Source organism: Musca autumnalis, unplaced genomic scaffold, assembly GCF_047663935.1.
Source record: "Musca autumnalis isolate F117 unplaced genomic scaffold, ASM4766393v1 scaffold_1, whole genome shotgun sequence".
Taxonomy (NCBI): Eukaryota; Metazoa; Arthropoda; class Insecta; order Diptera; family Muscidae; genus Musca; species Musca autumnalis.
In genome coordinates this window covers 290564735-290581030 of record NW_027411644.1, presented here as the reverse complement: position 1 = coordinate 290581030, position 16296 = coordinate 290564735, and the positions used below count along the sequence as shown (strand labels likewise).

The window sequence follows — 16296 nt, the reverse complement described above, 5'->3', positions numbered from 1 at the left end:
GACGTGGTTTTTTAATTTTTTTCAAGACGTGAATTTTTTAAAAAAAAAATTTTGAAGTCGTAGAATTTTTCAAGACGTGGATTTTTTAAAGATTTTTCAGCACGTGGATTTTTTAAAAATTTTTTCATGACGTGGATTTTCAGAGAATTTTTCATAACGCGGATTTTCAAAGATTTTTTTTAAATTTTTTGAAGATTTGAAGCATTGTGGCGTTTTTTTTTTTTTTTTATTGGGATAGCGTTTGCAATTTTTTTTTTCAAAATAGTCTGGCTTAATCCCATTGTTGTTGTTTTAATATTTTAAAACAACTATTTTATTAGTTTTTGAAGATGTAGATTTTTCAAAAAATTTTTTTAAAAGTGGATTTTTAAAGATTTTTTCAAGACATGAATTTTTGAATTATTTTATCGGGACGTGGATTTTTTAAAGATTTTTTCATGACATGGATTTTTAAAGATTTTTTCAAGACATGAATTTTTGAATTATTTTATCGGGACGTGGATTTTTTAAAGATTTTTTCATGACATGGATTTTTCAAAGATTTTTTCATGACATGGATTTTTCAAAGATTTTTTCATGACGTGAATTTTTTAATGATTTTTTCGAGAATAGGATTTTTTAATGATTTTTTCAAGAAGAGGATTTTTCAAAGAGTTTTTAAAGATTTTTTAAAAAAATTTTAAGACGTATTTTTTCGATTTTTTTTTCAGACTTGGATTTTTTAAAGATTTTTTTTAATTATTTAAGACGTGGAGTTTTCGAAGTTTTTTCCAGACGTGAAGTTTTCAAAGATTTTTTCAAGACGTGGAGTTTTCGAATTTTTTCCAGACGTGAAGTTTTCAAAGATTTTTTCAAGACGTGGATTTTAAAAGATTTTTCAAAGCCTGGATTTTCAATGATTTTTTCAAGACGTGGATTTTTCGAAGATTTTTCAATGATTTTTTTCAAGACGTTGATTTTTCAAAAAATAATTAAAGCATGGATTTTCAATGATTTTTTAAGACTTGGATTTTTTAATGATTTTTTCCACACGTTAATTTTTGCAAGATTGGATCTTTATTGATTTTTTTCCAGACATAGATTTTTAAGATTTTCTCAAAGTGTGAATTTTCAATGATTTTTTTTAAAGACGTAGATTTTTTTAAGGTTTTTCTCAAAGCGCGGATTTTCAATGGTTTTTTCAACACGTGGATTTTTTAAGAATTTTCCCAAAACTTGGATCTTTAACGATTTTTTCAAGAGGTGGGGTTTTTACGTATTTTTTTGACGAAGTGGACTTTTTACAGATTTTTTTCAAGACTTGAATTTTTTACAGATTTTTTATGACTTGGATTTTTTACCGATTTTTTCAAGACGTGAATTTTTTACAGATTTTTTTCAAGGCGTGGATTTTACTCAGAGCTTGGATCTTTCAATGATTTTTTCAAGACATGAATTTTTTACAGATTTTTTTTCAAAACGTGGATTTTTGCAGGTTTTTTTCAAGACTTGAATTTTTAAAGTTTGTTTCAAGACATGGATTTTTTAATGATTTTTTTAGGACTTGGATTTTCAATGATTTTTTTAAGACGCGGATTTTTCAATGATTTTTTTCAATATTTTATTCAAAACATGGATTTTTTAAAGATTTTTTCAAGTGGATTTTTCAAAAAAAATTTTTAAGAAGTGGATTTTTTTAAGATTTTTCACAAGACGTCGATGTTTAAAGATATGATTAAAGACGTGGAATTTTAAGAGATTTTTTCAAGAAGTGGATTTTTTAAAAATTTTATTTAAAATGTGGATTTTTTGAATATTTTTTTTTCAAGAATTGCATTTTTTAAAGACTCTTTATTTTTTAAAGATTTTTTTTTCCAAGACGTGCTCTTTTAAATTTTTTTTTTCAAGGCATGGATTTTTTAAAGATTTTTTCAAGAAATGTATTTTTTAAAAATTTTTTTCAAGACTTTGATTTTTTGATGATTTTTTTCAAGGCGTGAATTTTTTAAAGATTTTTTCAAGAAGTGAATCTTTTAAACATTTTATCAAAACGTGGATTTTTTAAAGATTTTTTTCAAAACGTGGATTTTTTAAAGATTTTTTTCAAAACGTGGATTTTTTAAAGATTTTTTTCAAAACGTGGATTTTTTTCAAAACGTGGATTTTTTTCAAGACTTGGATTTTTTAAACATTTTTTTTCAAAACGTGGATTTTTTAAAGATTTTTTTCAAAACGTGGATTTTTTAAAGATTTTTTTCAAAACGTGGATTTTTTAAAGTTTTTTTTTCAAAACGTGGATTTTTTTAAGAATTGAATTTTTTAAAGACTCTTTATTTTTTAAAGATTTTTTCAAGACGTGCTCTTTTAAGAATTTTATTCAAGAAATGGATTTTTTGAAGATTTTTTTTCAAGACGTGCTCTTTTAAGAATTTTATTCAAGAAATGGATTTTTTAAAGATTTTTTTTCAAGAATTGGATTTTTTTATGATTTTTTTTAAGACGTGGATTTTTTTAAATTTATTTTTCAAGACGTGGATTGTTTTAAAATTTTTTGAAGATGTAGATTTTTCGAATTGTTTTTTTTCAGAAGTGGATTTCATTGATTTTCATGACGTGGTTTTTCAAAGATTTTTTCATGACGTGGATTTTTCAAAGATTTTTTCATGACGTGGATTTTTCAAAGATTTTTTCATGACGTGGATTTTTCAAAGATTTTTTCATGACGTGGATTTTTCAAAGATTTTTTCAAGAAGATGATTTTAAGACGTATTTTTTCGAAGTATTTTTTACAGACTTGGAGTTTTTAAAGATTTTTTTTAAAGATTAAAGATTTTTTTAAGACGTGGAGTTTTCGAATTTTTTTTTCCAGACGTGAAGTTTTCAAAGATTTTTTCAAGACGTGGAGTTTTCGAAGTTTTTTTCCAGACGTGAAGTTTTCAAAGATTTTTTCAAGACGTGGATTTTAAAAGATTTTTTTTCAAAGCCTGGATTTTCAATGATTTTTTCAAGACGTGGATTTTTCGAATATTTTTCAATGATTTTTTTCAAGACGTGGATTTTTACAGGTTTTTTTCAAGACTTGAATTTTTACAGTTTTTTTCAAGACATGGATTTTTCAATAATTTTTTAGGACTTGAATTTTTCAATGATTTTTTTAAGACGTGGATTTTTTAATGATTTTTTCAATATTTTATTCAAAATATGGATCTTTTAAAGATTTTTTCAAGTGGATTTTTCAAAGATTTTTTCAAGACGTGGATTTTTTAAAAATTTTTCACAAGATGTCGCTTTTTAAAGATATGATTAAAGGCGTGGCATTTTAAGAGTTTTTTTCAAGAAGTGGAATTTTTTAAAGATTTTATTCAAAACATCGATTTTTTAAAGATTTTTTCAAGAATTGCATTTTTTAGACTCTTTTTTTAAAGATTTTTTTCAAGACGTGCATTTTTAAGAATTTAATTCAAGGCATGGATTTTTTAAAGATTTTTTCAAGAAATGTATTTTTAAAGATTTTTTTCAAGACGTGGATTTTTTGAAGATTTATTCAAGTGTGAATTTTTTAAAGATTTTTTTCAAAACGTGGATTTTTTAAAGATTTTTTTCAAAACGTGGATTTTTTAAAGATTTGTTTCAAAACGTGGATTTTTTTAAAGATTTTTTTCAAAACTTGGATTTTTTGAATATTTTTTTCAAAACGTGGATTATTTAAAGATTTTTTTCAAAACGTGGATTTTTTAAAGATTTGTTTCAAAACGTGGATTTTTTAAAGATTTTTTTCAAAACTTGAATTTTTTGAATATTTTTTTCAAAACGTGGATTTTTTAAAGATTTTTTTCAAAACGTGGATTAGGAAGGTTGAAAAACAAAATAAAAAGTGGATTTTAAAAGATTTTATTCAAGAAATGAATTTTTTAAAGATTTTTTCAGGAAGTGGATTGTTTTAAAGATTTTTTCAAGAAGTGGATTGTTTTAAAATTTTTTTGAAGACGTGGATTTTTTGAAAATTTTTTTCAAGACGTGGATTTATAATAATTTTTTTTCAAGACGTGGATTTTTTAAAGAACTGTTTTCAAGACGAGGATTTTTTTCAAAGGTTTTTCAAGACGTGGAGTTTTAAAAATGTTTTTCAAGACGTAAACTTTTACCGATTTTTTTACCGTTTTCAAAATTTTATCAAGACGTTGAATTTTAAAAATTTTTTCAAGACATGGATATTTTAAGGATTTTTTCATTACCTGGATTTTCCAAGATTTTACAAGACTGGATTTTTCAAAGGTTTTTCAAGACGAGGATTTTTAATTTTTTTTACTAGACTTGGTTTTAGACCCCAAGTATTTTTAGACGAAATTAGTTTCAGACAATTTGGAGTCGAATTATCCAAGTTCGTGCGTCTGTTTATTTCTTCCAGATGTAGATCAGGTTTGAATATATAGTTATATATAGTATACAGTTTGTACTCCAGTCCCCTTTACGACAGCACAAGTTCTTTCAGGGGCAAGTCCACACTTTCTGAGAAAATGGCCCGAAAGCTCTAAAAAAACTCCGATTCGGTAACCGATTTGGTCCATATCGTGAAGTTTCTAAAAGACACAGATCAGGTTTCAATTTGCTATATCGGTCCACTCCTTTGGGTAGCTCCCACACAAAACTTCGAAAAAGTGCAGTTTAAGAGCTGTTCTCGAATACCTTTGATATTTGTTGTAACAACTTGTATTAGCTGCCCTCATTACGGTGGTACAAGTTTTTTAAGGGCTAGTCCATACTTCCTGAGAAAATAACCCGAAAGCTGTAAAAAAACCCTTGAACACATGTGTATATGCTGGAACCCACAATAACACTCCAACGGATAACCCAATTCGGGTCCAAAATTTGACCTTGGTAACAGTTTGTCCAAACACACCTTCCGCCAGATGGTACACGCAATATCTATTGAACGGATCAACTGATTTGATACAAACTATGTATACGATATGGAATAAAATGTTGTCATAACCACACTTAAGTTTCGTCCCACAGTACTTTGTAAATACCTAATAAAAAAAAAACAAGTTAATGTTTGTGAACAATTATTTTCAAATTATACACAATTGGTTTATTAACCCGCAATTCTTAGCATAAAAAATGCTTAAGATCAAAATATGTATATCAAACACCCTCTAGCCGGCATAAACATACAACAACAGTGAAGTGCTTTTATAAAAACAAAAACATTTGATTTATTTTATTTTCTTCTTCTTTTGTATTTTAGCGCATAATGGCAACGCCAACGGAAATAAAACTACAAAAGCAACCGAGTCAACGACAACAACAACAACAACAGCAGCAACAACAATTAAGAAAAAGAACTAAAATTAATTTAGACAACAAGTGTGGTGGAAGAAAACTAAACTAAAATAAATTTATCATAAAATACAAAAATAAAAAACACAAATTGAAAATAGAATAAAACTAAAAACAACAACAATTAACGAAGTATTTAAATTAGAAAATACAGAAAATACAACGACTTTTGAGAGTGAAATAAATAAAATAAAACATATTTTTGTGCTTCCTACGAAGAGGAACAAAAAAACAAAAAGAGAACACACAACCCACACTCTGGCCGCAATATCAGCACGAGCAATGTCGTTGAGCGGTGTGACCGCAACCTCGACCATCATCCTCAACAACAAAATGAGGGAAATTTCTCCAATCAGTGGCATTAGCCACCACCAACACTGCAATAACAACAACCACAATACAATCATGAAGAACAACGCCACCTCAAAAATATAATCAAAAAAATGTTTGAAATTTGAAAAAATTATATTTTAAATAAAAAAGAAAGGAAAATAAAAACAAATATGCGAAACAAATATAATCGAATATAAGCAAACAAATACAACAACAACAATATAAAATATAGAAATACCAAACAACAACAAAATAGCAGCAACAGTGAGGCATTAGAGAGACAACTCTTGGCACAGCCAACGGCAAAAATGAAAAGCAAAAAAATCGCCGAGTTTTTCACTTTTGGCCGCGTTGAACGTTTATTGTCTTCATCATTTTTTTGGAAAATTAAGACTTTGAATAAAAAATTTCTGAAATCGAGTCCTCAGTCGTCGGATGGCATAAAAAAGATAAACGCGCGCGTGTGTTTTTCACCCCAGCAAACGAAAATTAACTAAAAAACGGAAATAATTCAGCAACGTGATCAAAGTGCTTACAAAAAAATAAGTTCCGCCTGCAAGTGAATGGAAATAATTGCAGAAATTCAATACCAAAACAAAAAAAAAAACAACAAAAACAAGTGAAAGTGAAAATGTGAAAAGTGAGCAAAAGTAAAACAAAATAAACAAGAAGTGGAGATAAACAAAACAAAACAAAAAAATATTAAAATAAAAATTAATAATAAATCTCAATCAAAATAATTTCTATCAAAATAACAACAAGATATCAGAAAAAATATTTGTAATGTCTACAAAATCACAAAAACCCAACACATTTACACAAACCAACAACAATAACAACATAAACTATAACATCACCTCTACAAAGACTACAAGCCAAGCAATAGCATCATTCGATGGGAACGATACAACGACGACATTGGCCCCACCAAAACTGCCAGCAGCAACAACGGTGGCGGCCTGGAATGGCCCTGAGTTGGAGGTCAAGGATGCTGCAACTAACAAGACATTTAAACAAAATGTTTTACATCGAATAAGGCGGCAGCATCGTAGGCCGTTAACGAAAACCAAAGATTTGACAACAAACCAAATACCTGCAGCATACTCCTCCACATCTTCGCCATCATCATCTCCACCAACCACTTCATCAGCATCATTGGCATTTGAGTCACAGACTTCCTCAAGAACAACAGAAACAACTACGAATTCATGTAATCTTCCAGAAACTTTAAATACATCAATACCGCACAGCACCCCCAGCACTGCGACCACCGCAACAAAAAGTACAACAAATCTGTTAGGTGCCGCCACATTAGCTGCCACCCTTTGTTATGCAGCAAATAGCATTAGTGCTGTCGCTGCCGCTGCTGCCCATCATGCATCACATCACTCAGTACAACCACCACCTGCTCCTGCGCTTTCTTCATTTCTTTCCTACGATGCAGATGTACCGCATTCCATGTCATTGCTAGACGGCTCCATAGCCCAGCAATTGGAAGAGGCTTCAACGTCGTCCAATACAACTGCTGCCGCTCAATATTTACACAATGCAGCGGCATCGACTGCCACCTCAGCATTGGCTGCTGCAGCAGCCGCTGTAAATTCAACATTTTTCGATGATGCCGGTGGCGGCAATGACACTGTAACAGATTCGAGTGGAGATTGGCTAGATGATCTGGCATTAATTATGAAGGCTTCCGTCATGTTGATAATCATTATTGCAGCCATATTTGGAAATTTACTTGTTATTATTTCTGTGATGCGTGTTAGAAAATTAAGGTAAGTTGAAATGGAATTGCGATTTTGTTTTTTTTTTTTTTATAGCGAACTTTACTTTAAGTTGATTGGAAATTAAACCAAATTCCATTTTAAATTTCGAAAGCAAATCAGTGGGGGTTATTCCTTTATTACTTCGTATTACTTACTTACTTACTTACTTAGCTGGCCCATTACAGAACATTTGTTCCATAGACCGAACTAAGAAAAGATCTCCAATCCTCTCTGTTTTTCGCTTCGCTTTTTGGAATACCGCGCCTTTTCATTTCTTCATCCACTAATATGCTCCATCGAAGCTTAGGTCTGCCGATTCTGCGTGCACCGCCATGTGACATGTATTCATACGCCCTTTTTAGCGGGTTCATCATCGCTCATTCTTATAATATGGCCTAGCCAACGCAATCGTTGCATCTCGATACGTTTAACTATATTCATGTCTTTGTATAGCTGATATAGCTCGTGGTTCATACGACGTCGATATTCACCGTCAACGCAAATCGGCCCGTAGATCTTTCGAAGAATTTTCCTCTCAAACACACCAAGCACCATCAATTTGGTCTTTTCGCCGTTTACCGTCAGACCCACTTTTGCAGATTCTGCTTCGACCTTACTAAAGGTATCAGTAGACAGCGGAATTTTATGCAACCCCTATTTTTGGTCCGATTCATGTCAAATTTTGAGACTGGGCATATTTTTGGCTTCTGATTACATTGCAATCGAAACATATGACATATGCAAAATTATGCAAAATGCATAAATTTTTGCATATGCAAAATTTTTTTGCATATGCAAAATTTATGCATTTTACATATTTTCTTATGCAACAAATATTTCAATAATAGGTACAAAAATGTTTGTGTTTACAATTTTTCAGTTTAAAATTCTCTTCAGACAAGTCAATAAAATAGAGAAATGTATAACCACAGCAACAACCTTCAAAATACCGAAAATCGGGAGGTATCGGTCTATGGGGGCTATATGAAGGCCTGCACCCAAACTGACAAATTTCAGGTGGAAAGTTTTATACCCACATCGAAGACTTAATACCAAATTTCAGCCATTTCGGAGGGATATTGAGGGCACAACCTACAAAATACCGAATATCGGTAGGTACCGTTCTATGGGGGCTATATGAAGACGTGAACCTATACCGACAAATTTCAGATGGAAAGTTTTATACCCACAGTGAAGACAAAATGCCAAATTTCAGTCATTTCGGTGGGATATTGAGGCCACAACCTTCAAAATACGGAAAATCGGGAGGTACCACTCTATGGGGGCTACATGAAGACGTGGAACTATATCGAGCAATTTCAGGTGGAAAGTTTTATACCTCCAAGGAAGACTTAATACCAAATTTCAGGCATTTCGGAGGAATATTGAGGCCACAACCTTCAAAATACCAGAAATGCGGAGGTACCGTTCTATGGGGGCTATATGATGGCGTAAACCTACGCCTAGAAATTTCAGGTGGGAAGTTTTTTACCCCCAACGAAAACTAAATACCAAATTTCAGTCATTTCGGTGGAATATTGAGGCCACAACCTTCAAAATTTCGGAATTTGGGAGGTACCGTTCTATGGGGGCTATATGAAGACGTGGACCTATGCCGACAAATTTCAGGTGGAGTGTTTTATACCCCCAACGAAGACTAAATACCAATTTTCAGTCATTTCGGTGGGATATTGAAGCTACAACTTTCAAAATACCGAATATCGGTAGGTACCGTTCTATGGGGGCTATGTGTCTTCACCTATGCGGACAGATTTCAGTTGTAAATTTGGATACCCCTAACGAAGACTTAATACCAAATTTCAGCCATTTCGGTGGGATATTTAGACCACAAATCCTTGAATATATTTTTGCATATGGTTTTGCATATGCTCATTTTATGCAGATATGTACAAATATGTCAAAATATGCACGATATGCAGAATATGCAAAATATGCAAACATTTCTGGGCATAATTCGTTTTATTTTGTAATAAAACGAGTTTCTGTCTAATCAGATTTTCTGTACGACCATCCTAACTATATATGCATTTGCATAGGATTCCGCAGTCTAGGTATCAGTTACTTCCTTTACTGATCGTCCCATGATGTCTATGTCATCAGCATAAGCAAGTAACATGTGGCTATTGGTGTAAATTGTGTCATTTCTTTTGACATTTGCATCTCGTATTACCTTTTCCAGCAAAATGTTGAATAGGTCACACGAAAGGCTGTCTCCTTTTCTGAAACCTCTTTTGGTACTGAACTGTTTGGAGAGGTTCTTTCCAATTTTAACTGAGGACCTCGTGTCAGTTAAAATCATTTTACAAAGCCGGATAAGCTTTGCGGGGATACCAAATTCAGACATTGCTTGGAATAGCTTTGAACGCAGCGGGCTGTCGAAGGCTGCTTTATAATCGAGAAACAGGTGGTAGGTGTCGATCTGCATCTCTTGGGTCTTCTCCAGGATTTGCCGCAGGGTAAATATCTGGCCAATGGTGGACTTGCCAGGTCTAAAGCCGCATTGGTATGGTCCAATTATCTCGTTGACCATAGGCTTTAGTCGTTCGCACAATATCCCTGACACGATCTTGTAGGCAATAGGGAGTAGACTTATGCCCCTATAGTTAGAGCATACAGTCTTATCTCCCTTCTTGTGAACGGGGCACAGGATACTCAGGTTCCAATCGTTGGGTACTCGTTCTTCCTGCCAGATGGTGCTAACTAGCTGATGAATACACCTTATCAGCGTGTCGCCTCCGGTTTTGAACAGCTCGGCTGGCAAGCCATCGGCCCCTGCTGCCTTATTATTCTTCAGCCGATTTATTGCTGTCCTTACCTCATCTTGGCTGGGCGGTATACATTCAATACCATCTTCTGGGATTGGGACTGTGGTATCTTCGTCGTCTTCGCTGCTATTGGATACCAACAGATTTGAAAAATGTTCTTTCCATATCCTGAGTACAATATCTGTATCAGTTACCAAATTACCTTGCTGGTCTCTACAGGAGGATGTGCCTGTACCAAAGCCATCAGTTTGATGCTTGACTCGTTGGTAGAATTTTCGGACTTCATTCTGCCTCCTGTACATCTCGATTTTTTCACCCTCCCGCTTTTCCAACTCTCTCTTTTTCTTGCGGAAAAGACGTTTCTCCTCTCTCCTTTTCTCCCTGTATCTCTCTCGAGCGCTACGCGTTGCTACGGATTGTAAAGTAGCCCTATATTCCGCATTTTTCTCTTCGGTGGCAGCACGACACTCCTGATCATACCATGGATTCCTTGGTGGAGGCCTCTGGTATCCAAGTACGGATTTTGCGGCTGTTTGCATGGAGTGGGCAATGCTTTGCCATTGCGCTGATATGTTATCAGGATGAGGAGTCTATCAGTCTCATACCATTGTCAGATGTTTCAATGTGGAGACTGAATTTCCCGACTGTTGGGCCAAAGATATTCTCCTTTCCAATTTTGGCATTAAAATCGCCTAGAATGATTTTAATGTCATGGGCAGGGCAACGGTCATATGTTTCTTCTAAGCGCTCGTAAAATATATCTTTGGTCTGTTCGTCCTTTTCTTCAGTGGGAGCATGAGCGCAAATAAAGCTGATGTTGAAGAATTTAGCTTTTATTCGAATTGCAGCAAGTCTTTCATTCACTGATACTACGAACTAACTACGAATCCGCAACCAAACTCATGCTTTACGTCATGGCAGTTGTAATACAGTGCGTCACCTTTAGGTGTTGTTGTAACGCCTTTCCCAACCCATCGTATTTCCTGTATGGCAGTAATATCGGCCTTGTACTTTTCAAGTACGTCTGCCAATGCGAAGACTGCACCTTCTCTATAAAGAGTGCGAACATTCCAGGTGCAGATTCGCAGGTCATGGTCCTTAAAACGTTTGCGGGGTTCGACAACTTTAGAGGGGTTTGTTTTTCTTTTCTTTCGTTTTTTCATAGTAGGCTGTTTTTTCTAGGGGAGGGTTACTAACCCGACGCCCAAACCCAAGTTTTTAACGTTCTTATGGGTGAACGCGCGGCACATGTTAACTCACTACCTTTAACGGGTGTTAAAGGCAGTTCCCCAGGTGACAGACAACACGGGGAGGTCAGTGTCCACTTGGGATGAAAGAGGGACCAAGATAAATCCTGGGCTTTGCCATGTTAAAACCGGTCAGGACCGTTGTTTGGTATCTTCCATCCCCTACGTCATCGTCTGCAGTATAGTGTGCAAAAATCTGTATGACGCTTATAATATGTACAAAGTGCATAGCCTTTTTATGCGCATCCGATTTCACTATCATCCATGAAAAAATACATCGATCTAAACCTATTTCGATAAAATCCATCAAGAACCGCGGATGTAGCATCACACACTATTTTTGGGATAAATCGGATACAGCTCCCATGCCACTAAATTTTTTAAACCGCTGTTTTCGCAAAAACGCGAGTGATGTGTCAGTTTCTTCATTGAAAAATAAACGATCCACAAAAAAATCAGTTATTTAGTTTTAAGAACAGGTTTAGACCTGTTTGCAGATACATTTTAAACATATGATGGGATAGCAGACTGAGGTATATCTCTGTCGGCATGGCCGACTGATACTTTTTTAATTATTTTAACATTAGATTCAATCCTTATAATTTGCTATGTATTTGACTACGTGTGCAGGCAATAATGTTTGCTTTGTTTTATACCAAAAAATCCAATTTGCCAGACTGAATAGTTATGCGGTAGGATATGTTACCAAATATTACTGAGATCCGATATTATTGAAATATCGAATGGAAATATATATATAACAATGTATGAATTTGAACCTATTTAAAAAAAAAATATGTCGAAGTGTGTTATAGGCTACTTTTGGATGCATTTGAGAAGTTTCTGTTTGAACAGGTCTGTGATATATAGTGCTTTCGCTGTATTATATGTATTGGATGTCAATAATTGGCCCATATTTGAACTAACATTCTTAATTTTCTACAGAGATAGTACTTGGAACGAAAATATAATGTGAGCAAAATGTTGCATCAATTATTCTAAAAATCAGCTTTTTAGGAATTGTAATCAACTTTTAACATACATATATTTACCTAACTTTACTAGTTGACTGACTAAAACCTACATATTAGTAAAGGACAAAAAAATTTAGTTTCCATGAAACCAATCTTTGCACAGTTTTAATACGCGAACTATTGATTATTAAGTGTTTTTGAACAAAGCTCAAAAATTGAGCAAAAAATTTGATTTGCGTGGAAGTTATGACCGCGTAAATGAGTAAAAATAGGCAAAAACACGTTGAAGCTTGCGAGTTTTTTACGTTGCTATTCGATTGCTCGTTAAACCATTCAAACGACGGACATCTGACCAAAGTAAAAGTATAAGAACACAACATGAAGATTACACTTCTAATGTAGCATTCTTCATAATTTCCACTGCATCCACCTTTTATGGATGCTCACATGTTGAAGCCGGATTTTAGTTGTTTTTTGTATTTTTTTATTTAACTTGGATTCGCACCCGGGTATTTCAAAACGCCAATCATAGAATTAAAGTACTCGCGATTACACATAATTTGATATGTATGTATATTGCCTATGTAGCCCACACATCATCACAGTAATCTACTGCTAAAGGGCAAATTTTAGTGTGACATTTAAAAAAAAATATTTTTTGGGTGCGTTATTTACAATATCCTTTTGAGTGTGCTGGTACTCCGCGATATTTTAGTTTTTTTTTTTTTTCCATCCATTAGAACGGCGGAAACGGCTATTGCAAAAATTTAAAATTTTGCGAAAAATGGTTTTGAAAATATCGAGGACTAATTCGCGTTTCATGTGGTTCGTTTCCATTTCAATACTGTGTGATGCTACATCCATTGTTCTTGGTGGATTTTATTGAAATAGGTTTAGATCCATATACTTTTTCACGGTTGATAGTGAAATCGGATGCGCATAAAAAGTGTGTGCACGTAGTGCAAATTATTAGCGTTATAAAATGTTTTGCACACTAAACAGTAGACGATGCTACATCGCAGCCGCCAAAGTAAATCTTGGCAAATGTATACAAATGAAAAGAAAACAATTCGTTGTATCGGGAAACCGCATGCGCATCAAGTGATTTTGAGGATTTCGCAATTTACACGCATTTCAAAATGTATATTACCCGATGCGGTTTTCCTTCAAAATTATTCTCCATTTAAAATAACTCAAAATGTATTTGAAAGTCTTCCATATCTTTCGCAAGATAAATTTTACCAAAAATAGATGAATAACTCTGGTCTATTTTTCATACATTTTCTTCAACAAACACACCAAATAAATTTGAAAAAATATTTTTTTCTTAGAAATATTTTTTAAATTTGCTCAACATGGTGATTTGCTCAACACATGATTTGTAAAGTTTTGGTTCCATTGAATTTTCACAATGTTTAGATTACGTACATATTTTTTTAAATATTTTTAAGATGCCTAAACAGCTTGAATTTTATTAAAACATGTTGCAAACTATTAATTTTTTAATTGTTAATTATTTTCCGCGAAAATTTACAACTTTTTTACTAAAGTTTTGAGTCCTCAGTATTCATATAATACGTAGGAAGCCATTAATTAGCAGTGTTTCTCAATATAATGAGTAGGGTTTTTTAAATTTTTTTTCATATTATCAGAATTGAAATCGCCATAAATTTTGCGCCCAATAACCGAAATTAGTATCTCAAACAGATTTGAGAATTTCAATTTTTTTCTCAATCCATGTATCATAAATTTTTCATGTAGCTTAAAAAAAAAATTTAATTTTTTTTTCGATGGAGTACTAAAAATTTTTGTTTTTTCCTCATATACATTGTATTTTCTTAATTTCATTAAACTTTTTTAGATATTTGCAACTTGTCGTTCATTTAATTTACGGAATAAACTCAAATTTTTTATTATATTATGTTTTTAACATTGCAATGGAATAATATAAAATAACATGTTTTTTATTAGGATAAACCTTGAACTAAATACTCAACGCAGACAAATTTAAATTAAATAACGATAAAAATGTACTTAAGTGTATTAAGACTCTCCCTCTTTCCTTTGATGTTCGGTTTGGCCGATTGAGGTGAAGGTTGGTTGTTAATCTAATAAACGTTTTTGAGAATATTTGAACAGTTGGATTTGCAAGTCTCGACATAGACGAACGAATTACGATATCTTTTATATTATAATAATGATTTGTAGCACCAAATACATATTATACAATGCAATGAACTTTGAAAAAGCAATTGAAAAAGGAATGTTTACATTTTATTTCAAAGTAGATAAGCAATAAGGTGAATTTTGGAAGAAAATTATTTAATTCAATTTCTTTAAAATCAATTTCACATTTTTACAGAAAAAGATTTTTTTAAATTTATGCAATGTAACCATAATCGATACCTTCAGTTTAATTTCATTACAAAAAATATATTTTTTATGTTGCAATAATTTCCCACAAGTAAGTTTCTATTTGTTCTTTCAAATACAATTTACAGTAATAAATTATACCCCTTTTTATCTTTTCCCTCTCACACTATCATTTCCTCTAAAACTGAATTTATTTAAAATCGTTTGTGGCCAAATGAATTGAATTTGCCTTGTAAACAAATAAATGTTCATTTCCTCAACTAGAGGAAGAGATAAGAGGTAGCACAGCTTAGCCAATTCAATAATGGACAAATTTGCATAAAATCGTTTAAAATGTTGTTAACCGAATTACAAAGTCACCGAAAGTGTGGCTGTGGAAGAGGTAAGGGGGGATCGCACTCTCATTGAATACAACAAAAAAATCCACTGACTGGACAAAAATTCACCTTCAATGGCAAACGATGCATTCCACCCCCATCAACAAATTCAGCTAATGTTAATTATTTGACTTTTTAATTTGTAAGAGAATTGTTTTGTAGCTGTGCTGTTGTTGTTTCTGTTGTTGACTTGTATTAAAAAGTCTTTAATTACAATTTAACCTTAATAATTGTCATTGGACAGCAGGAAATTTAATGTAAATTAATGTGGGTAAATGCTTAAATTGCCAAAGGTGTTTTGCATATTTTAACAAAGAAAGATGGAATATTTATTTTTAGTTTGCTAAATTCAAAGTGTGAGAAAGAAAAATAGCAGAGGGGAAAAGTAATACATATCTTAGGAATGCTTGTAATTAACTCAATGTATGTGGGGTACAATTACTTGCAAATGCAGCAAAAATGTCATTAATTTAATTCATGTCAAATTAATATTATTAAAATTATGGTGTTAATAAAATTCACAAGCAAACTTTCCAGCTGTTATGTTTTTGGCAAATTATTGTAGAAATTATAGTTCCGTCATCAGTCATTCATGCATTCGTTACGTCTCTCAAATTTCATTCATTCATCATTGTTCTTTCAACACATTCTCTACGGTAGGTAATCATCATGTCCAGTATTCTCAAATGTATATTTAATTGGACATTTAAAGTTTGAAAATTAATTGTCTATCTGTCTGTCCATACGCTCGTTCGTCCATCTGTCTATTTGCCAGTCATTGCATTAAATATGAGTAGCTAAATAAATAAATTGTTGAGAACTTGTAATTGAATTATTGCCATGAATAATGAAGTAATCACGTTTTACGATAAAAATCTACAAAACCGAAAAATGCTGAACAAATATTAATGAGTAGTATTGTTGTTGTTGCAGTTAGTGTAAGGGTTCCAGTCATTCATCTAACTTTTCATTTGTAGCAAACGTGCATATTGAGGGATTTAAATATTTTATTTTTTATAGTTTTAATCTGTAAATTTCACAGAGAGTTGGATGACTGTGTCCGATGCGTCGTTTATCATTAGCGTTGCAAAATTTGTCATAAAATTATTTAGGAATTG

At 32.6% G+C, this 16296-nt stretch overlaps 1 protein-coding gene across 1 annotated transcript in view; it reads left to right on the top strand.

The window, feature by feature from the left end:
- Nucleotides 1–16296, top strand: part of Octbeta2R (Octopamine beta2 receptor) — a 653741-nt gene that overhangs the window by 535419 nt on the left and 102026 nt on the right. Inside the window, 1 exon segment of the mRNA XM_073961606.1 lies at nucleotides 5228–7430. Within this exon segment, the coding sequence (XP_073817707.1) occupies nucleotides 6436–7430 (995 nt within the window). The 5' untranslated portion in view covers nucleotides 5228–6435.